The sequence below is a fragment of the Stenella coeruleoalba genome (assembly GCF_951394435.1).
Source record: "Stenella coeruleoalba genome assembly, chromosome: 10".
NCBI lineage: Eukaryota > Metazoa > Chordata > Mammalia > Artiodactyla > Delphinidae > Stenella > Stenella coeruleoalba.
The window spans coordinates 43,027,263-43,049,902 of record NC_137156.1 but is presented as its reverse complement, the minus strand read 5'-3'; the positions used below and the strand labels follow the sequence as shown (position 1 = coordinate 43,049,902).

At 36.6% G+C, this 22,640-nt stretch overlaps 1 protein-coding gene across 1 annotated transcript in view; it reads right to left on the bottom strand.

Annotated features, from left to right (window-relative positions):
* Positions 1 to 22,640, bottom strand: part of TINAG (tubulointerstitial nephritis antigen) — a gene marked incomplete at both ends in the record, with an annotated part of 93,904 nt that overhangs the window by 24,290 nt on the left and 46,974 nt on the right. The window contains one exon of the mRNA XM_079935296.1: positions 12,741 to 12,864. Coding sequence (XP_079791422.1) covers positions 12,741 to 12,864 — 124 coding nt within the window. The remainder of the gene's footprint in view (positions 1 to 12,740; positions 12,865 to 22,640) is intronic.

The following is a 22,640-nucleotide window of genomic DNA, read 5'->3' as shown; positions in this document are numbered from 1 at the left end:
ATATTTATTGAATGCTTCCATACATGAAGCATACAAGTACTGTGTATGCATGATCCCATTTATTCCGCACAAGCATCATTTTATCCCCAGGTTACAAAAAGCTAAACACATCTCAGTAAATGGCAGCAAGAGATTTTTGATATAGATTGTCTGACTTCAACACACATACTCGTAACACTGTGTTGTGTCCCAGGGGTCTACTAAACAAGGTTAGTATTGAAGCGGCTTGAGCTTAGCATGGATTCTGCAACTAGACAGCATGGGAATCTCTGGAAAATCTCTATCACTATACCCTCTTCTTTTACATTAGGTTATTGGGTAGATAAAATCCGGGTCCTTTACAGATCTTAGATGGATAAGATATTTTAAGTTTGAAAAGTAGTATATTCTTTAATCAATTTAATTAAATTATCCTTTTAATACTTCTTTTAGTTTTAATAGTATTTACTACTAAAATACCTCAACCGGGTAATGAAAGTGAAATAAAATAACAGTTTAGCAGTCAAATAGCTTCATATTTAAAAGTTGCATTTAATAAAGATATAGAAATCTTAGGATATAGGGAAGAGAAAAAAAGTTTTATAAAAATGAAATCCTTGAAAAATAGCATTTCTCTAAAGAAAAATAAGTGCAGGATACTTAATAATAGTTTTTAAAAAGTAAGAAAGTTTATGTTATCTTCTTTATAAATAAAACATTCAAGTTCCAATTAAGTTGCTCTGAGTTTGTTTGTTTTAATCTCATTAGGAAAATAACTAGATAAACATTGAAAAAATGAGAGCAATGCAACAATGTGAATACTATGTAATATTAAAATAAAGTGGTAGAAATTGAATGATAGACAGTGTGTATTTTGAACAGGGCACCTCAGAATCAAAACTTAATAAATTTATGTAAGAATTTAATAAGCTATAAAAAATGCATTTCAAAGAGTAAGGAAGGAATGGATTATTCATTATGTGGTCTTGGTGTTTTTAGCTCAGAGTCTGGAGGAAAACATTAGATCATCACCACACATCATCACCCAAATATCTTCCAGGTAGATCTTTGACTTAATTACTTTAGAAATAGAACTTTAAAAATTTAGAATAAAAGTTAAAGTATTGCCCAGGTCAAAATCATTAAAAATAAATTTATGAAGCCAACAATAAACTTGGGTTTAGTCTTAAAAACGAAGACTCTGTTAGAAAAGCAAATAAAGAGCAAGAATAATAAGTTCACAGTAGAGGAAATGCAAAGGCTTAATTAACATCCTAGTAACCTTTACTCCAGGGTCATTTCTTACTCTAGTCCTGACTTGTACGTTCTCTAATGCACCTGCACGCTCTTAGGTGAGGTTCCCCTCCTCTATGCTCTCTAACATTTTGATTCCATCTGTGCAAAACCAATGCACTTACATTATATGGGTTTTTTGTTTGTTTGTTTGTTTTAATTCTTGTAGATTAGTCAGGATGGCAGAGGAGAGAGACTCTGAGCTCACTTCCTCTCACATTGTATGTTTATAGGGCTATTCTCACTACTAGATCAAAAACACTTCCAGGCCAGGCCAGTGTATGAACATGGTTTCCCAGAGCTCAGGTCTGCCACGATGTGTCAGGGGAAGAAAGATTACTTTTCCTTTTTGAATGTTATTCAGTTTGTGCTACTTGCTTTATAGCAGAAACTGTACAGTGGATCTAGTCTATTGAGATCCCATTTCTATTCTTTGGTGACAGTTTCTGCTCTCAAATTTACCCACATCTCAAAGTAGAATGACCCAGAACTAGGAGACTGAACTGAACCGAACATCACAGAATAGGAGGTAGAGAAATGTCACCTGGACACTTGGAACTTTCACTGTAAACCAAACAATGTCGTTGTGAAGGCATATAAATTCATACAGAGATGATGGAGGACAGGGGGCGAGGGCAAACCCAGAGATGCTGAAGCAGTCAGACCAGGTGAGGCCCCAGGACAGGTTAGTAAATTATCATTAATAGCAGAATACCCTGAGACTGGGCTACCTCTTAGTCTCAGTTTTCACTAGATTCCTCCTCACTCTACACTCAACCTATTTACCCTTTCCAATTTCTTAAGTAGGTAATATTCTCTCTCACTGTGAGATTGTCCATTTGCTGCTCACTTTTCCTGGGACATGCTCTTCTCTTGCCATGTACCTTTAATAATTCCTACCTGCTTTACTCACCTCCACAGCAGGTGCTACCTCTTCCCACAAGTCTTCTCTGGCCCCAGAATTGGAGTTATGTGCCTTTCTATATGACTCACACCCTCACTACTCAATTTAAATTCCTATCCTATTTCCATCTCCACGCTTAAGACATTGTGCATCAGCACTGCTTGTTCCTCTCTGTCCTGCTCTGTCTCCTTCTCTGCCTCCTCTCTCTCTCTCTCTCTCTCTCTCTCTCTCTCTCTCTCTCCCTTTCTATCTCTCTCTCCCACTTGCTTGAAAACAGGAGCAGGATATTTTTGCTGTTGGTATTCTTAATGTCTAGCACACTACATGATTGACACATATTACATACTGAAAAAAAAGTTTCTAATTGAAAAATTAGGCAAAGGTCTTTATGTGCAGATTAAAGATGTGTGGTCAAAGCAAGTGAGAATAGAATTTTTAAATAGGAAAAAAAGGATATATTTATTTTTACCCTAAGGACACTTTTACTAAAAGAAAAAATATAGCAGTTTCTTGAGAAAACCTAGATGATAAATAAACATTGAGTGAATCTTGACACTGGACCTGCCTTGTTCCTATATATACGTGTGTGTCTGTGTGTGTGTGTGTGTGTGTGTGTGTATCTATATATATAATATTTATATAGAAATGTAGTATGGTTAAAAGAGCTATTTTGAAGTCAGAAGAACTTTAAAAGTTTTCTAAACACTCTGTCTCTTATTTCTAGTAAAATGGAATACTAATTCCCATCTTATAAGGTTTTTTGAACAGGAGGATTGTGTGACAGTACTACTTCAGTGATTATGGATATAGTTGGTACCAAATGCATTTATTAATTGATTCAGTCTTGTAAAGCAGTAATTCTTAGAATTTCCCAGTGAAGATTCTCTAAAAACTGAACACAATCACAGAGGGTCTGGGAAATGTAGATCAAGTCAGCTCTCCACAAACTCAAATTTGTGTCTCTGTTTGTTTTTATCTTTAAAATTTATGCAAATTTGGAATTCTGCTCCAAACTATAGCTCTATTTGTTCTCATGTTATAATTTCACTGCCAAATCTTTTATACTTCCCAGCCTCATTTGCAGCTGGGTAGAGGCATGTGAATGAGTTTTAGCCAAATGAATGTGAATGGACTTGTAAGTGCCATTTCTGAGTCAAGGCTTTAAAAGAAGTGAATTTAAGAAGCCCTCCTCATGCTCTTCTTCATTTTCCAGAGGCAGAATAAAATCAAAACATGTGACCCTAAGAGATGGCAGAGCAACAAGGTAGAAAGAGCTTGGAGTCCCTGAAACCATATGGAAGAAAGTGACTCCAAATCTAGGATCTCCCATCTTGAACTAGTATATGAATAAGAAATAAACTTTAAGATATTTGAATTATTAAATATTTTGAGTTTATTTATTGTAGCAGCTAGTGTTATTCAAGCCAGTGCACCCCAAGACCCAAATTAAATGTCTTTGCATTGTCTATACTAATTATCACATATTTATTTTCATTTTCTAAATAAGTGTAGTTGAAAGTTTCATTCTACTGTCTTGGACTTCACCATGCATTAAAAACCTCTAATTAAAACTTCTGCTTAGAACTTACCAATTTGCCAAGGGTTAAACATAACATAGCATGAAATTTCAGGCTTACCATTAGTGGTTATTCAGAAAAGAAGAAGGAAAAAAAGATGAATGGGGGAAAACAAGGGGTGGCCCCAATATAGCTATGTTAAATAATTTATAATCTCACTAAATAATGATTTATGCTCCTGGAGTCCTTGCTGTTTATATGTTTAGACAATATGGGGAAAATATATGAGAAATTTAACTCTGAAGCATTATTTTTAAAATTGTTATTGAAATATAGTTGATTTGCAATGTTGTGTTAGTACAGTAAAGTGATTCAGTTACACATACATATATATAAATATATCAATTCTTTTTTTACGTTATTCAAACCAAATTTAATAAGTAGAAAAACCATAATTGAAACTTATTCTTTTTTGTTTAGCATTCTTTCACTACAATACATGAAGAACAAAGGCAAACAAGAGAAATCAAAAACCTACAAGCAAACAAAATCAGAGAATATTTATGAAAAAAAGTACAATATTCACAGTTGTAAGTCATTTTCCTGATTTTATGCTACTTACTAGTAACTAAGAAGAGCTATGATTGATTTTGTATCAGTTTTTGACAGACTATGAGCCTTGAGTGGCCACTTATTTTTGTAAATAAAGTTTTACTGGGACTTGGCCACATCTAATTTATTTACTTATTATCTGTGGCTTCTCTGGAGTTCTAATGACAGAGTTTATTTGCAGCAGGAATTTATGCCTTGCCAAGCCTAAAATATTTAAAAAAAATTTTATTGGTGTATTGATTTACCTTGTTGTGTTAGTTTCAGGTGTACAGCGAAGTGAATCAGTTATACATATACATATATCCGCTCTTCTTTTTTTTTTTTTAGATTCTTTTCCCACATAGGCCATTACAGAGAATGCTGTACATATACAGCAGGTTCTTATTAGTTACCTATTTTATATATGGTAGTGTTTATATGTCAGTCCCAATCTCCCAATTTATCCCTCCCTCCCATCCCCTGGTAACCATAAGTTTGTTTTCTGCATTCGTAACTCTACTTCCATTTTGTAAATAAGTTCATTTGTACCCTTTTTTTAGATTTCACATATAAGCGATATCATATGATATTTGTCTGTGTCTGACTTACTTCACTCAGTATGGCAATCTCTAGGTTCATTTGTTGCTGCAGGTGGCATTATTTTGTTCTTTTTTATGGCTAATATTCCTTTGTATATATGTACCACATCATCTTTACCCATTCCTCTGTTGATGGCCACTTATATATATTCTTTTTTTAATTCTCTTCCCTCATACGTTATTACAAGACAAAGCATTATTTTTATAGTCTCTGGGAGCAACTATCTTTAAATGGATAGATAGATAGATGATAGATACATAGATACATAGATACATAGATGATAGATAGACCGGTATCAAACATTTAGGATCTAAAAGCAGACAATGAATACTACAAGATAATTAGGCACTAAGTCATATAAAATTATGACTTAGTCACTCTCTACCACTGTATTCATAATCTGTAAAATATTACCTCATTATTACATGATTACTTTTCTCTCATAAACAATAAAAAGATTAAAAATCTAAAAGGTAAGAAAAATAAGTTAGACAATCATAAAAATCACAGCGATTAGAATCACCATGGTCTCTAGTCCAATGATTTTTCTATTTTCTTTGAATCCATCAACCCTCTCTTTTCAGCAGGTTTATTAAGCTTTCACCATCTCAGCAACACTTAGGTCAATACTCATACCCTAAACCCCTTGTTTTTCTGACTCCTCATTGCACCCATCTGGAAAACTGTCCATCTTGTATGAACTCAACTACCCACTTCTCTTTGCATCCAGCCAAGTGGCTGACTACAACTGCAGAAAGCACATACAAGAGGGCAGAATGGTGCCATTAGCAACACGAGGCAATTCCTGTAGGTAGGTTCCTGGGGCAACTCCCTCACCTAAACATCCAGAGGACGATTGCAAACCACCTCTATTCTCAAATTTCTGATCATGTATCCTCCCACCACCTCTTCCCTCTACAGATAACCTTGCCTCCGGCTTCCTGGAGATTAAAAAAAAGAAGAAATATGATAGGAATTTTCCTCAACCTACCACTACGTTAAATGCTAAAAGTTTCATTTAACCTCCTGTCTTCCTTCTCTCCTGATAAAATAGACTTGTAACTCAGTCTTTCTCTAAGACCAATGTCTTCACAGACTCTGGATCCCAACCTTACAGTTTCCCAGTTTTCTCGAAATCTTACACTAGCCACTTTTGGGATGAATTGGGAGATTGGGATTGACATATATACACTAATATGTATAAAATAGATAACTAATAAGAACGTGCTGTATAAAAAAATAGATAAATAAAATTTAAAAATAAATAAATTAAAATTTAAAAAAACCTCACTGGCCTCTCCTTCTTTTTGTAGACTCATCATTTTCTAGCCAGTCATGAAATACTGGATTTTCCCATGGCTTAACCTCAATCAGTCTTTCTTTTTTTCTTATTCTGTTCAGTACCATCCATCTTCAACCCTTGTCTCTACTATGACCTTGAGATCAATATATCTACCTGTCTTCTCTGACATCTATCAGCATTCTTATGTCTCAAAGACATCTTGAAATTACCAGACCCAGTAGTGACTGCCTTCCCCACTTTGTTGTCCACCACGATTCCAAATCCATATCCCTTCTTCCAGCTTTTCTCTTTAAATATTTCTTGATCCACCCATATCTCCCCAACTCTTTCACTATCTTACCAGGTCCAGGCTGTTGTCTTCTACTAGAATTACCACCATTTGCCTTTTATATCACATTCTTTATAGTTAAAGCAATCTTTTAAAAAATAAAAAGAAAGATCATGCCACTTTCCTATTTAAATCTCTTCAGTGACTTCCCTTTGCTCTTAAGATCCTTAATGACATACTTAACATCCTTGACTAAATTCTGTAAACTGGTCTACAAGTCCTTGCCTTCCAAGATTCAGCAAACACAGCATTCTTTGCATTCATATAGTGTTTTGTATCCTTCTGACCACAGGGCCTTTACACAAGCTGCTCCATTTGCCTGCTGCTAAACAACCTATAAATCTTAGCTCATACTTTTCTTCCTCAAGGACATTTGCTGGATCCTCAGGTCTAGATCAAGTACTTTTTTCTTTTATTTATTTATTTATATTTACATGGTTGCACCAGGTCTTAGTTGCATTAGGCAGGCTCCTTAGTTGCGACATGTGGGCTCCTTGGTTGTGGCATGTGAACTCAGTTGCAGCATGCATGTGTGTTCTAGTTCCCTGACCAGGGATCAAACCTGGGCCTCCTGCATTGGGAGTGCATAGTCTTACCCACTGCGCCACCCAGGAAGTCCCTAGATCAAGTACTAAGCATCCTCTTACCACTTTCTTCCCTGCCTTTATGAAATGTGGCATAACTTTACATTTTTGTGTGTTTTGGGTTAATATCTAGTTGCACTGTGACAGCAAGGACTTTTTTTTTTCTCATCATGCCTACTACTCAGCACAGCACCAGGAACAACATGGATTTTCTTTGAATTTTTGTTGAATATATAGAAAAGAGAAATATATAATTCATTCTATCTGTGCCCAATTTTAAGTCACATTATGGGTTTGCATCACAGTTTACAGAAATCTCTGACTTGAATTCTTAATGATTTACTCAAACCAAATAAATGTCTTCACAGTCATTTATTGGAAACATGCCCAGTTTCTATCACTTTGCAACATTTTAAATTTATTTTAGGGTGTTCGGTTTAATTTTAAAAACTGCAATTCTCATTCACAATCTACTTGAAAACATTTTTGTTATTCTTTCCTCTGTTCTTCTCAGACTGTTTTCATGTTTACTTTCCTTTTGGCCTCCATTTCCCAGTTGTTTGCCTTCTCTCTCTCTGAGTCACTACTCAATATTTATGCATTAAAAATTTGATATTGTTGACACCAGACACACACACCCAAACTTTAGCACCAAAACTCTGGCCTTTTATAAAATACTATTGTATTTGCCTAACAGCTATATATCAATTTGTAGAATATAAATTTGATGAAGACCAGGATCTGTGTCTATTTTGTTTCCTGATGTATCCCTACTTCTAAAACCACATCCGGAAGATAGATGTACTCAATAAATGTTTGCTGAATAAATAAACTTTCACATAAAACATTATTGAATGATGCCAAAAATATGTCCTAAAATGATTTTATTGTTCTCTTCTGTAAAGATAGACTCAATCCTCAATAAAATTCTGTCATATAAGCAGGATTGACAGTGATTTATCCCCATTATTTCCCTTAATTTTCTAAAATGTCTGACTGCTAGTATTTTTTTTTCATTTGTCATAGTGGTAATTCCTGGAATCATATACAAAAGTAAATGGCTTTAATGCACTGCTTTATAAACTTCCGAGTGAGGGTTTCAAGAAAGCTCAGAACCTTTGGTGGACAGGGTCACAAGATGAACTGCAATGTATAAAGAGATGTGGAATAGAACCATAACATAAAGAACATTGGCCACGATGAAAATCTTATATATCATATTTTTTTATTATATGACACTCTTTTTTCCCCACATTTTAGCATCTCAAAAATTGAAATCAATCTAACAATCTATGGAGTTGTTTAGTATAATTGGTAATATTTTATTCTTATTATTGGTATATAAAATAATGCCATGTTTCAAAACATCTGGAGTTTTTAATTCAATTAAATGCTTTTATGACTTCAGTATCCATAACAGGGTTAGACAGAGGTTATGGAAAGAGAAGAGAGAGGAGTGAACTAAAATTATGAGGAACAAAGAAAGGCATTACAAATGTATATCTACCTATCACTATTCTGTGTTTTATATATGTAAAACCCTATATGCGTGGAAATATATGCCAGAAGCAGTTGTGAATGTCTCTACCTTATTCCCTAAACTCCTTAAGAGCAGGACTATGTATTAATCCTCCTTGTATTCCCCAGTGATGAGCATTCAATAGAAGTTTAAATTTATTTGTTCAAGTAAGTTAAATCTAATAACTTTGTCTTTAACAGAATGGACAGCAAATAGAATTTGTTGCGATAAATTTGTAAAGTACTTCTATGAAGTACATTAAGCTCTCTGATAAGGAACATTAACTTACTTGGGCTATTTGATTCCTCTCTAATTCACTGATGCATTCACTTTCTAAATACAGTAATTACCAAATCAGGAATTACTAATAGAGAAATGAATTAAAATCTACTGCTCCAGGGCATTTAACAATGCCTAGGGGACCTAAAATATTTCTGAAAAATAAACAAATTCTCCAGAAGTTGCTTGCCTACTAGCAGAATTAACCTTGTTAATTGTCACACATGTGAGGTAAATTTATAAATGTCTCAATCTTCTAGGAGTTTATAAAAGTGAACACATTACTGCAACTGACACACTGTACACGGAAAATATACAAACAGTGCAGAGTGATTAAATAGAAACACATTCATAATTTGTTCAACCTCAACATGAATAAATTTAGAAGTAGAATGAAGAAAACAGGACCAGCATGTTTAAATACATGATAGAGATGATAAAGGATCAGTTCTGATAAATCAAGGAAGACACCACATCAATGTTGCCATTTCCAGAGTTCTCTGAATGATAGGAAAAATTATTTCAATTACCAAGTGTGTGGGAAAATTTTTTTCCAAATCACGGATATTACTAGAGAAAACAAAAATTGATAATGAAACATACATAGGAAGGAGGGGTTTAGAAGAAATATGACTTTCAAACTGAAGGAAAACAGAACTCAGGTGGCACTGAATTCCCAGTTCCAGTGGCAGTATAAAGGCATTCTTATTCCATTTGCCTTCCTGAAAAGTCACTGAACAGCTAAGAAGGGGAAAACAAAATAAAACGAAACAAGTTTTAAAACCTCAGTAGTACCTTCCTTCTATCTTTAGTAAACCAGGCAAACAGCCACAATCCACCCCCCCCAAAAACAATAAACAACTTTGAGGAATAATGGAAAAAAACACATTTTGTTCTGTATCAAAGCAAAAGTAGATTCTGAGAACAAGACTCACCGCAACACTCTCCCTCCCCCTCTAGACCTGAATAGGAATTTTTTCCCTTTAAAAGTATGTGGGACAATCCAGAACTACTCCCTCAAGCTGTTTATAGCAAGGGCCATGAGCAAGGCTAGGTGATCAGACTGTCAGTCCCTCCCCATCCTACCCTGGGGGGATCAGCTGAAGAAGAAGTCACACTGGGAGCCCACTGGGCTGCCCAAGTCCTGGCCAAGCCACCAGGGGCAATGGTTGAAAGATGAAGGTGAAGCAAAAAGGAAAGGCAAAGGGTAGCACATGGCAGCAAAGACCGCTGGAGGGCATTTATTGTGAGTCCCACAAAGCTCTCTGGGCTGAGAAATAGGGGCAGAGTTGATCAGATGAGTGTGGGTCCAAGAATTACAAACCAATCGAAGCTGAGAAGCTACCTCATTGAAAGATGAGTATCAGGCTAGAACTAGTATAGAGTATGCTAAAAAAAATTCATTATTTGAATAGAAAAAGCATGAGGTGTATGAAGGACCAGAATTGTATGCTTTGGCTACTTCAGCCAATAAGATAGACGCCTGCTCTCACGGAGCTTCGTTCTAGTAAGGGAGACAGACAATAAACAATCATCAAAAGCTAATTAAATTAGTATGTTGGAAAGTGATCATTGTTATGGAAACAATTTTAAATAGATCAGGTGAGGGGGATCAAAGGTGCTGAAGCAGAGGGCAGGTGGCAGTATTAAATAGGACAGTCAGGGATGTCATGCTGAGAAGATGAGATCTGTGCAAAGACTAGATGGAGACACAGACACTAAGGAATCAGATGTCTGATAAAGGATCAGTGTAGGCACAGGGAAAGACTCTGGGTGTGGGTGTCTGAAATATAATGGAGCAGGAGATCAGGAAGAACAAGGTACAGGTGAACAGAAATTGAGATCAGATCACTTTCTTACTTTCTATTGTAGGGTTCTGATCAAAGGAGTGATGAAATCTGATTAATGCTCTAAAAGAACACACTGATTTCTCTGTTGAGAATAGACTGTCCAGGGCAAACTTAAATGCAAAAGGAGCTGTTAGAAGCTTCTCCAGTAACTCATGTACAAAATGATGGGTAATGGTGGTTCAGGCAAGGGTGGAGATAATTTAGATGGTGAAAAGTGGTTGGATTCTGGGTATAAGTTAAAAGAACCAACGGAGTTTCCAACATCTTAAGAGTGAGTGGCAAGGAGAATAAAGGATGATTCTAAGGTTTCCAGTGAGAGCACATGGAAGGATTGTATGGTCATCAGCTAAGAAGGAGACGGTAGATGCTGTGTAGTAAGTGTAAAGGGGGAGATCAGGGGTTCCGTTTTGGAAGCACTGAATGTGAGCCATCCATTAGGTACCCAGGTGGAGGTGTCCAGGAGGCCTTGGAATGGATGAGTCTGGAGGTCAGGATCAGGTCTGGGCTGGAGATATAAATTCAACCAGTGTCAGGGTTCGATGGGACTCAAAGCCAGGATGAGCTCAGAGACCGATGACTTCACCAGGAAATAAGTGAGGGGAGAAGGGACTAAGACCTCAGTCTGGGGCTCTCCAACATGAAGTATGGAAGTATAGAAAAAGGAAAAAGAAGAGCAAAGAACCTTGAAAAGTCACGGCAGTAAGGAAAATCCAGAAGGAGGGGACAGGTAGGTGTGTATTCTGACAGATGAATATAACAATGGGGACGTCGCTGAGAACCTTGACCCAGGTACTGTTGTGAAGAGGAGGAAGGAAGTAAAAAAAAGTGATTGGAGAGGTTTAAGAAAAAAATGGGCAGAGAAGAAGTGAAGAAAGTGAGTACAGACGAGTCTCGCTAAGAATTTACTGTATGGAAAGAACATAAAAGGAATGTAGAGGAAGTGAAGATGAGAGAAAATTTTTTTGTTGTTTTGTTTGTCTTTCATAATATCTGAGAAATAATGGCACATTTGTATGGTGGGAAAAATAAAATTGATTACAGAGAAGAAAATGGGAAAATTGCCTCTGAATATTCTTGTATATGGAGAGAGGTTGAGGTCTACACTATAGCAAGAGGGGTTTAGATAGGATCAGAGAAGGTTCAACTCTGTGAAAAGTGGGAAGAAAGGGAGGAGTACTTATGGGAAGAGCGTGTGATGCTGGGAACTGTTTCCTGATTGCTTGAATTTCTTTGGTGAAATACAATGCATGGTAAGAGCACAAGGTCACATTATTGGTGATTCAAGATAAAAGAAAAAATTTTGAGATCATCACCTGAAGAGTGGGACAGTAAGCATTTCATCTGAAGTGGAATGAGACATGAGAAAGCTTGGAGACTGGGCAGAGTCAGAATGAAATTGAAAAAGTGGTCCCCAAGGACCACACTCTCTGAGTAAGGTCTATTTGTGAGATGACTTACTCTTGAAATGCAACCAAATTTTGAACCTCTTTCTTGCTCTTGCAGAGCTGAATGTATTTGACCTACAAATTTGATAAATTTCATTTCTACAATTCTCACATAAATATAAAAAGTAATCTTACATTGAATGAAAGGTGGTTCTATCCTCTCTTCTTGCTTAATCTCTACCATTTGTTATTCCATCCAAAACCTTCTCCCCAAACCCTGATACACCGTGGTTTTGTACCCTTTCCTCGATTATTCCATATGCAGAATCTATTCCAGTAATCAATGTCCCTTATCCATAGAACAGATTCTTAGGATGGATTCCCAAGTAAGTGAGAGACAGAATTACCTTTCCCAGAATATTGAGTTACTTTTCCACCAGACTTTAAAATACTGACTAAACTAATGTCAATCCTTTTATAATTTTCAATTTGTATGAGAATCTCTCATACCAAGAGGAATTCCAGAACGTAAATGCACACTACATACTCTTATTTTCAGTTTTATTTTCCAAAAGCATTCAATGAAGATTTTTAAGAAAGTAACTTACCCAGTGAGTTTGACTGCATGTGTATGAAGCTTTTGATATTTTTCTGATTCTTCATTTGTGCTGGTAACATGTCTATATATCCCTTTCTTATAATTGAAGAAATCCTCATGGACTTGCATTATGGCTAAAATACAACACAACAGGATAAATGACACAGTTTTAAACCATTATCTTTAAATGCTTCCAGAAATTCTCACAGAATAGTCAATGAGAAAATTGCCAGGGGTAGAATCTAAGAAGGAATTTTGCAATTCAGCCTAATTTTCTTTCCTACTTAATTGGCTGCAATATTTTCTTGTTCTCTTATAAAAATAACTTTTAGCTACTTAGAATATTACTTAAGGTCACATTATACTTTTAGAATGCCATCTATTTTTTAATAGATCTTTATTGGAGTATAATTGCTTCACAATACCATGTTAGTTTCTGTTGCACAAAAAAGTGTATCAGCCATATACATACACATGTCTCCATATGCCCTCCCTTTTGACCCTCCCTCCCATCCTCCCTATCCCACCCCTCTAAGTCATGACAAAGCACTGAGCTGATCTCCCTGTGCTATGCTGCTACTTCCCACCAGCCAACTATTTTATATTCGGTAGTGTATATATGTCGATGCTACTCTCACTTCACCCCAGCTTTGCCCTCCCACCCCATGTCATCAAGTCCATTCTCTATGTCTACCTCTTTGTCCCTGTCCTACAACTAAGTTCGTCAGTACCATTTTTTTTTTTTTTTTTAGATTCTATATATATGCATTACCATACAGTATTTGTTTTTCTTTTTCTGACTGACTTCACTCTGTATGACAGACTCTAGGTCCATCCACCTCACTACAAATAACTCAATTTCATTTCTTTTTATGGCCGAATAATATTCCTTTGTATATATGTGCCACATCTTCTTCATCCATTCATCTGTTGATGGACATCTATGTTGGCTCCATGTCTTAGCCATTGTAAATAGTGCTGCAATGAACATTGTGGTGCATGTCTCCTTTTGAATTATGGTTTACTCAGGGTATATACCCAGCAGTGAGATTGCTGGTCATATGGTAGTTCTATTTTTACTTTTTTAAGGAACCCCCATACTGTTTACCATAGTGGTTGTATCAATTTACATTCCCACCAACAGTGTAGGAGGGTTCCCTTTTCACCACACTCATTCCAACACTTATTCTTTCTAGCTTTTTTGATAATGGCCATTCTGACTGGTGTGAGATGATACCTCATTGTAGTTTTGATTTGCATTTCTCTAATAATTAGTGATTAGTATCTTTTCATGTGCCTCATGGATATCTGTATGTCTTCCTTGGTGAAATGTCTATGTAAGTCTTCTGCCCACTTTTTAACTGGATTGTTTGGTTTTTTGATATTGAGCTCCATGAGCTGTTTGTATATTTTGGAGATTAATCCTTTGTCAGTTGTCTCATTTGCAAATATTTTCTCCCATTCTGAGGTTTGTCTTTTTGTCTTGTTTATGGTTTCCTTTGCTGTGCAAAAGCTTTTAAGTTTAATGAAGTTCCATTTGTTTATTTTTGTTTTTATTTCCGTTACTCTAGGAGGTGGGTCAAAAAAGATCTTGCTGTGGTTTATGTCAAAGAGTGTTTTTCCTGTTTTCCTCTAAAAGTTTTATAGTGTCCAGTCTTACATTTAAGTCTTACATCCATTTGGAGTTTATTTTTGTGTCTGGTGTTAGGTAGTGTTCTAATTTCATTCTTTTACATGTAGCTGTCCAGTTTTCCCAGCACCACTTATTGAAGAGGCTGTCTTTTCTCCATTGTATGTTCTTGCCTCCTTTGTCATAAATTAGGTGTCCGTATGTGCGTGGGCTTATCTCTGGGCAGTCTATCCTGTACCATTGATCTATATTTATGTTTTTGGGCCAGTACCATATTGTCTTGATTACTGTAGCTTTGTGGTATAGTTTGAAGTCAGAGAGCCTGATTCCTCCAGCTCCGTTTTTCTTTATCAAGATGGCTTTGGCAATTTGAGGTCTTTTCTGTTTCCATATGAATTGTAAGATTTTTTGTTCTAATTCTGTGAAGAATGCCATCGGTAGTTTGATAGGGATTGCACTGAATCTGTAGATTGCTTTGGGTAGTATAGTCATTTTCACAATATTGATTCCTCCAATCCAAGAACATGGTATATTTCTCCATCTGTTTATGTCATCTTTGATTTCTTTCATCAATGTTTTATAGTTTTCTGAGTACAAGTCTTTTGCCTCCTTAGGCAGGTTTATTCCTAGGTATTTTATTCTTTCTGTTGCAATGGTAAATGGGAGTGTTTCCCTAATTTCTCTTTCTGATTTTTCATTGTTGGTGTGTAGGAATGGCAGAGATTTCTGTGCATTAATTTTGTATCCTGCAACCTTACCAAATTCATTGATTAGTTCTAGTAGTTTTCTGCGGGCATCTTTAGGATTTTCTCTGTATAGTATCATGTCGTCAGCAAATAGTGACAGTTTTACTTCCTCTTTTCCAATTTGTATTCCTTTTATTTCTTTTTCTTCTCTGATTGCCATGGCTAGGACTTCCAAAACTATGTTGAATAATAGTGGTGAGAGTAGACATCTTTGGCTTGTTCCTGATCCTAGTGGAAATACTTTCAATTTTTCACCATTGAGTATGATGCTTGCTGTGGGTTTGCCATATATGGCCTTTATTATGTTGAGGTAGGTTCCCTCTATGCTCATTTTCTAGAGAGCTTTTATCATAAATGGTATTGAATTTTGTCAAAAGATTTTCTGCATCTATTGAGATGATCATATGGTTTTTATTCCTTAATTTGTTAATGTGGTGTATCACATTGATTGACTTGTGTCTATTGAAGAATCCTTGCATCCTTGGGATAAATTCCACTTGATCATGGTGTATGATCCTTTTAATGTGCTGTTGGATTCTGTTTGCTAGTATTTTGTTGAGGATTTTTGCATCTATGTTCATCAGTGATATTGGTCTATAATTTTCTTTTTTGTGATATCTTCTTCTGGTTTTGGTGTCAGGGTGATGGTGGCTTCATTGAATGGATTTGGGAGTGTTTCTCCCTCTGCAATTTTTTGGAAGAGTTTCAGAAGTGTCACTGTTAGCTCTTCTCTGAATGTTTGATAAAATTTGCCTGTGAAGCCATCTGGTCCTGGACTTTTGTTTGTTGGAAGATTTTTAATTATGGTTTCAATTTCATTACTTTTTATTGGTCTGTTTATATTTTCTAATTCTTCCTGGTTCAATCTTGGAAAATTGTACCTTTCCAAGAACTTGTCCATTTCTCCATGGTTGTCTATTTTATTGGCATATAGTTCTTTATAGTAGTCTCTTATAATCCTTTGATTTCTACAGTGTCAGTAGTGATTTCCTATTTTTCATTTCTAATTTTATTGATTTGTATCCTCTCCCTTTTTTTCTTATTGAGTCTGGCTAAGGGTCTATCAATTTTGTTTTTCTTCTCAAAGAACGCACTTTTAGTTTTATTGATCTTTGCTATTGTTTTCTTTGTTTCTATTTCATTTATTTTTGCTCTGATCTCTATTCTTCCCTTCTGTTGACTTTGGATTTTCTTTGTTCTTCTCTCCCTAGTTGTTTTAAGTGTAGGGTTACATTTTTTATTTGTGATTTTTCTTGTTTCTTGAGGTGAGATTGAATTGCTATAAACTTCCCTCATAGAACTGCTTTTGCTGCATCCCATAAGTTTTGGGTCATCATGTTTTCATTGTCATTTGTTTCTATGTATTTTTAAAATTTCTTCTTTGATTTCTTCAGCGATCTCTTGGTTATTTAGTAGTGCACTATTTAGCCTCCAGGTATTTGCTTTTTTTACAGTTTTTTCCTGCAATTGATTTCCAATCTCATAAAGTTGTAGTCAGAAAAGATGCTTGATATGATTTCAATTTTCTTAAATTTTCTGAGGCTTGAGTTTTGACCCAAGATGTGATCCATCTTGGAGAATGTTCCACATGCACTTGAGAAGAAAGTGTATTCTGACACTTTTGGGTGGAATGTTCTATAAATATCTATTAGTTCTATCTGGTCTATTGTGTCATTTAAAGCTTGTGTTTCCTTATTTATTTTCTGTTTGGATGATCTGTCCATTGGTGTAAGTGGGGTGTTAATGTCCCCTACTATTATTGTGTTACTGTCGATTTCTTCTTTCATGGTTGTTAGCATTTGCCTTATGTATTGGGGTGCTCCTATGTTGGGTGCATAAATATTTATAGTTGTTATATCTTCTTGGATTGATCCTTTGATCATTATGTAGTGTCCCTCCTTATCTCTTGTAACAGTCTTTATTTTAAAGTCTATTTTATCTGATATGAGTGTTGCTATTCCAGGTTTCTTTTGATTTCCATTTGCATGGAATATCTTTTTCCATCCCTTCACTTTCAGTCTGTATGTGTCCCTAGGTCTGCAGTGGGTCTCTTGTAGACAGCATATATATGAGTTTTGTTTTTGTATCCCTTCAGCCAGTCTGTGTCTTTTGGTTGGGGCATTTAATCCATTTACATTTAAGGTTATTATCAGTATGTATGTTACTATTACAATTTTCTTAATTGTTTGGGGTTTGTTTTTGTGGGTATTTTCCTTCTCTTGTGTTTCCTGCTTAGAGAAGTTTCTTTATCACTTGTTGTAAAGCTGGTTTGATGGTGCTGAATTCTCTTAGTTTTTGTTTGTCTGAAAAACTTTTGACTTCTCTATTGAATCTGAAGGAGACCCTTGCTGGGTAGAGTAATCTTGGTTGTAGATTTTTCTCTTTCATCACTTTAAGTATATCTTGCCACTCCCTTCTGGCCTGCAGAGTTTCCACTGAAAAATCAGCTGTTATCCTTATGGGGATTCCTTTGTATGTTAATTTTTGTTTTTCCCTTGCCACTTTTAATATTTTTTCTTGGAATTTAATTTTTGCTAGTTTGATTAATGTGTGTCTTGCTGTGTTTTTCCTAGGGTTTATCCTTTATGTAACTCTGTGTGCTTCCTGGACTTGGGTGACTATTTCCTTTCCCATGTTAAGGAAGTTTTCCAGTATAATCTCTTCAAATATTTTCTCAGACCCTTTCTTTTTCTCTTCTTCTGGGACCCCTATAATTCAAATGTCAGTGCATTTAGTGTTGTCCCAGAGGTCTCTGAGCTTGTCTTCATTCTTTTTACTTTATTCTGCTCCTTGGCAGTTATTTCCACCATTTTGTCTTCCAGCTCACTTATTTGTTCTTCTGCCTCCATTATTCTGTTATTGATTCCTTCTGTTGTAGTTTTCATTTCAGTTATTGTGTTGTTCACATCTGTTTGTTTGTTCTTTAGTTCTTCTAGATCTTTGTTAAGCATTTCTTGTATTTTCTCAATCCATGCTTCCATTCTATTTCTGAGATTCTGGATTGTCTGTATTATCATTACTTTGAATTATTTTTCAGGTAGACTGCCTATTTCTCTTCATTTACTTGGTCTTATAGGTTTTTACCTTGCTCCTTCATCTGTGACATATTTTTTTGCCATCTAATTTTTTTTTTTTTTAATGAGTGTGATTGTGTTTCTGTCTTACTGGCTATTTGGTCTGAAGCTTCCAGCACTGGAGTTTCTAGGCTGCTGGGTAGAGCTGGGTCTTGGTGCTGAGATGAGGTACTCTGTGAGACCTCTCTCCAATGAATATTCCCTGGAGTTGGAGGTTCTCTGTTAGTCCAGTGGTTCAGACTCGGAGCTCCCACCACAGGAGCTTCTCCCCAACCACACAGTCATAAATCAAGATCCTGCAAGCTGTGTGGTGTGGCAAAAAAAAAAAAAAAAAAAAAAAAGAGCAAGAGAAATGACAAAGTAAAAAATAAAATTACAATCGGAAACAATAGATATGTTTGAAAAACTTTAAAATAAAAATATAGATGAATCAATAACTGGAAGTTACATCAGTACCACAATAAAAAAAAAGAGGAGGAGGGAATGGAAAAACAAAAACCGGTGGGGGGATAAAGGCCTTGGCTGTGGAGAGTGTGGCCTAAGCAAGGGTGAGGTTTGGGTATTGGGCGGGGCCAATGCTCAAGACCCACAGGGCTGGAAAAGGCCCTGGGAGATGTGGGGGGTGGGGCTTAGGTTCAAGGAACAAAAGGGGCCCAGGCATGCTACCCAGCCCAGTCTCAGGGAGAGGGAACCTGACCTGGGGGGCTAGCAGTCTTCCTGGGCTCGAGAGGGCAGGACAAATGCCCTCCTCTCCTCTCCTGCACCTCTGATCTGTGGTCTGGGAGGGCTCCTCCCTCCTGCCTGTCCTGATCTCCCCAGCCTCCCTCCTATGCCCCCAGGACCAATGCAGCTGGTGGGGGGAGGGGGAGGGAAGGGGGGTTTTGAGGGCAAGGGACTGGGCAGGGAGCTCAGTAGGCTCCCGATGCCTGAGTGGGCCAGGCAATTGCCCTCTTCTTCTCCTGCAGGGCCTCTCTCACCTGCCTCTCCGGATCTCCCCAGCCTCCCTCCTAAGCCCCCAGGACCCAAGAGGCCTGGATGGGGCTTTGGATGGGGGTGGGGGAAGCGGCTTCAGAACTCAGCAGGCTTCACTGCCCGAATGGACCAGGTGATCGCCCTCAGCTCCTCTCTCGCTCTTCCCAGAGAGTCCATCCCACCTGCTTCTCCTGATCTCCCTGGCCTCAGGGAGGCTGATCTTGTCTGGCCTCTATTTCTCCTCCACCTACGGTCCCCCCTATGTCCTACCGGTTCATTTTGGAATTCCTCCCATCTCCCTGGGGGTCAGAGTCCCTGACCGTGACCGGCAGACTAGTTGTGATGAGACACTAGTTGTGAGGAGACACTAACTCTGCATCTTCCCACACCACCACCTTGACTCCTCACCTCATCATCATTTTTTTTTCCTCTTGCACACATTTTATTTTATTTTTAATTTTTGAATTTTCTTTTATTTATTTTTTTATATAGCAGGTTCTTATTAGTCATCAATTTTATACACATCAGTGTATACATCTCAATCCCAATCACCCAATTCATCACACACACCCCACCCTCCACCACTTTCTGCCTTGGTGTCCATACATTTGTTCTCTACATCTGTGTCTCAATTTCTGCCCTGCAAACCAGTTCATCTGTACAATTTTTCTAAGTTCCACATATATGCGTTAATATACGATGTTTGTTTTTCTCTTTCTAACTTACTTCACTCTGTATGACAGTCTCTAGATCCATCCACGTCTCAACAAATGACCAAATTTCGTTCCTTTTTATGGCTGAGTAATATTCCATTCTATATATTTACAACATCTTCTTTATCCATTCATCTGTCAATGGGCATTTAGGTTGCTTTCATGACCTGGCTATTGTAAATAGTGCTGCAATGAACATTGGGGTGTATGTGTCTTTTTGAACTATAGTTTTCTCTGGGTGCTGGGTCATATGGTAATTCTATTTTAGTTTTTTAAGGAACCTCCATACTGTTCTCCATAGTGGATGTATCAATTTACATTCCCACCAACAGTGCAAGAGGGTTCCCTTTGCTCCACACCCTCTCCAGCATTTGTTGTTTGTAGGTTTTCCGATGATGCCTTTTCTAACCGGTGTGAGGTGATACCTCATTGTAATTTTGATTTGCATTTCTCTAATAATTAGTGATGTTGAGCAGCTTTTCATGTGCTTCTTGGCCATCTGTATGTCTTCCTTGGAGAAAATGCCTATTTAGGTCTTCTGCCCATTTTTGGACTAGGTTGTTTGTTTTTTAATATTGAGCTGCATGTGCTGTTTATATATTTTGGATATTAATCCTTTGTCCATTGATTCGTTTGCAAATATTATCGCCCATTCTGAGGGTTGTCTTTTGGTCTTGTTTATGGTTTCCTTTGCTGTGCAAAAGCTTTTAAGTTTCATTAGGTCTCATTTGTTTATTTTTGGTTTTATTTCCATTACTCTGGGAGGTGGATCAAAAAAATCTTGCTGTGATTTATGTCAAAGAGTGTTCTTCCTATGCTTTCCTCTAAGAGTTTTATAGTGTCTGGCCTTACATTTAGGGCTTTAATCCATTTCAAGTTTATTTTTGTGTATGGTGTTAAGGAGTATTCTAACTTCATTCTTTTCCATCTAGCTGTCCAGTTTTCCCAGCACCACTTATTGAAGAGACTGTCTTTTCTCCATTGTATATCCTTGCCTCCTTTGTAATAGATTAGTTGACTTTGGTGCATGGGTTTATCTCTGGGCTTTCAATCCTGTTCCATTGATCTATATTCTGTTTTTGTGCCAGTACCATATTGTCTTGATTAATGTAGCTTTGTACTATAGTCTGAAGTCAGGGAGTCTGATTCCTTTAGCTCTGCTTTTTTTCCCTCAAGACTGCATTGGCTATTTGGGGTCTTTTTTTCTCCATACAAATTTTAAATTTTCTGTTCAAGTTCTGTAAAAAATGCCTTTGGTAATTTGATAGGGATTGCATTGAATCTGTAGATTGCTTTGAGTAGTATAGTCATTTTCACAATATTCATTCTTCCAAACCACGAATATCGTATATCTCTCCATCTGCTGGTATCAACTTTAAATTCTTTAGGCAGTGTCTTATAGTTTTCTGCATACAGGTATTTTGTCTCCCTAGGTGGTTTATTCCTATGTATTTTATTCTTTTGTTGCAATGGTAAATGGGAGTGTTTCCTTAATTTCTCTTTCACATTTTTCATCATTAGTATATAGGAATGCAAGAGATTTCTGCGCATTAATTTTGTATCCTGCAACTACCAAATTCATTGATTAGCTCTAGTAGTTTTCTGTGGCATCTTTAGGATTCTCTATGTATACTACCATGTCATCTGCAAACAGTGACACTTTACTTCTTCTTTTCCAATTTGTATTCCTTTCATTTCTTTTTCTTCTCTGATTGCCATGGCTAGGACTTCCAAAACTATGTTGAATAATAGTGGTGAGAGTAGACATCCTTGTCTTGTTCCTAATCTTAGAGGAAATGCTTTCAATTTTTCACCATCGAGTATGATGCTCGCTGTGGGTTTGCCATATATGGCTTTTATTATGTTGAGGTAGGTTTCCTCTATGCCCACTTTCTAGAGAGTTTTTATCATAAATGTTGCTAAACTTTGTCAAAAGCTTTTTATGCATCTACTGAGATGATTATATGGTTTTTATTCTTCAATTGGTTAATATGCATATCACATTGATTGATTTGCGTATATTGAAGAATCCTTGCATCCCTGGGATAAATCCCACTTGACCATGGTGTATGATCCTTTTAATATGTGGTTGGATTCTGTTTGCAAGTATTTTGTTGAGGATTTATGCATCTATATTCATAAGTGACATTGGTCTGTAATTTTCTTTTTTTATAGTATCTTTGTCTGGTTTTGGTATCAGGGTGATAGCGGCCTCATAGAATAAGTTTGAGAGTGTTCCTTCCTCTGGAATTTTTTGGAAGAGTTTGAGGAGGATGGGTATTAGCTCTTCTCTAAGTGTTTGACAGAATTCACCTTTGCAGCCATCTGGTCCTGGACTTTTGTTGGTTGGAAGATTTTTAATCATAGTTTCAATTTCATTACTTGTGATTGATCTGTTCATACTTTCTATTTCTTCCTGGTTCAGTCTTGGAAGGTTATATCTTTCTAGAATTTGTCCATTTCTTCCTGGTTGTCCATTTTATTGGCGTAGAGTTGCTTGTAGTAGTCTCTTAGAATGCTCTGTATTTCTGCAGTGTCTGTTGTAACTTCTCCTTTTTCATTTCCAGTTTTATTGATTTGAATCCTCTCTCTCTTTTTCTTGGTGAGTCTGGCTAAAGGTTTATCAATTTTGTTTATCTTGTCAAAGAACAAGCTTTTAGTTTTATTCATTTTTGTTTTCTTTGTTTCTATTTCATTTATTTCTGCTCTGATCTTTATGATTTCTTTCCGTCTGCTAACTTTGCATTTTGTTTATTCTTCTTTCTCTAGTTCCTT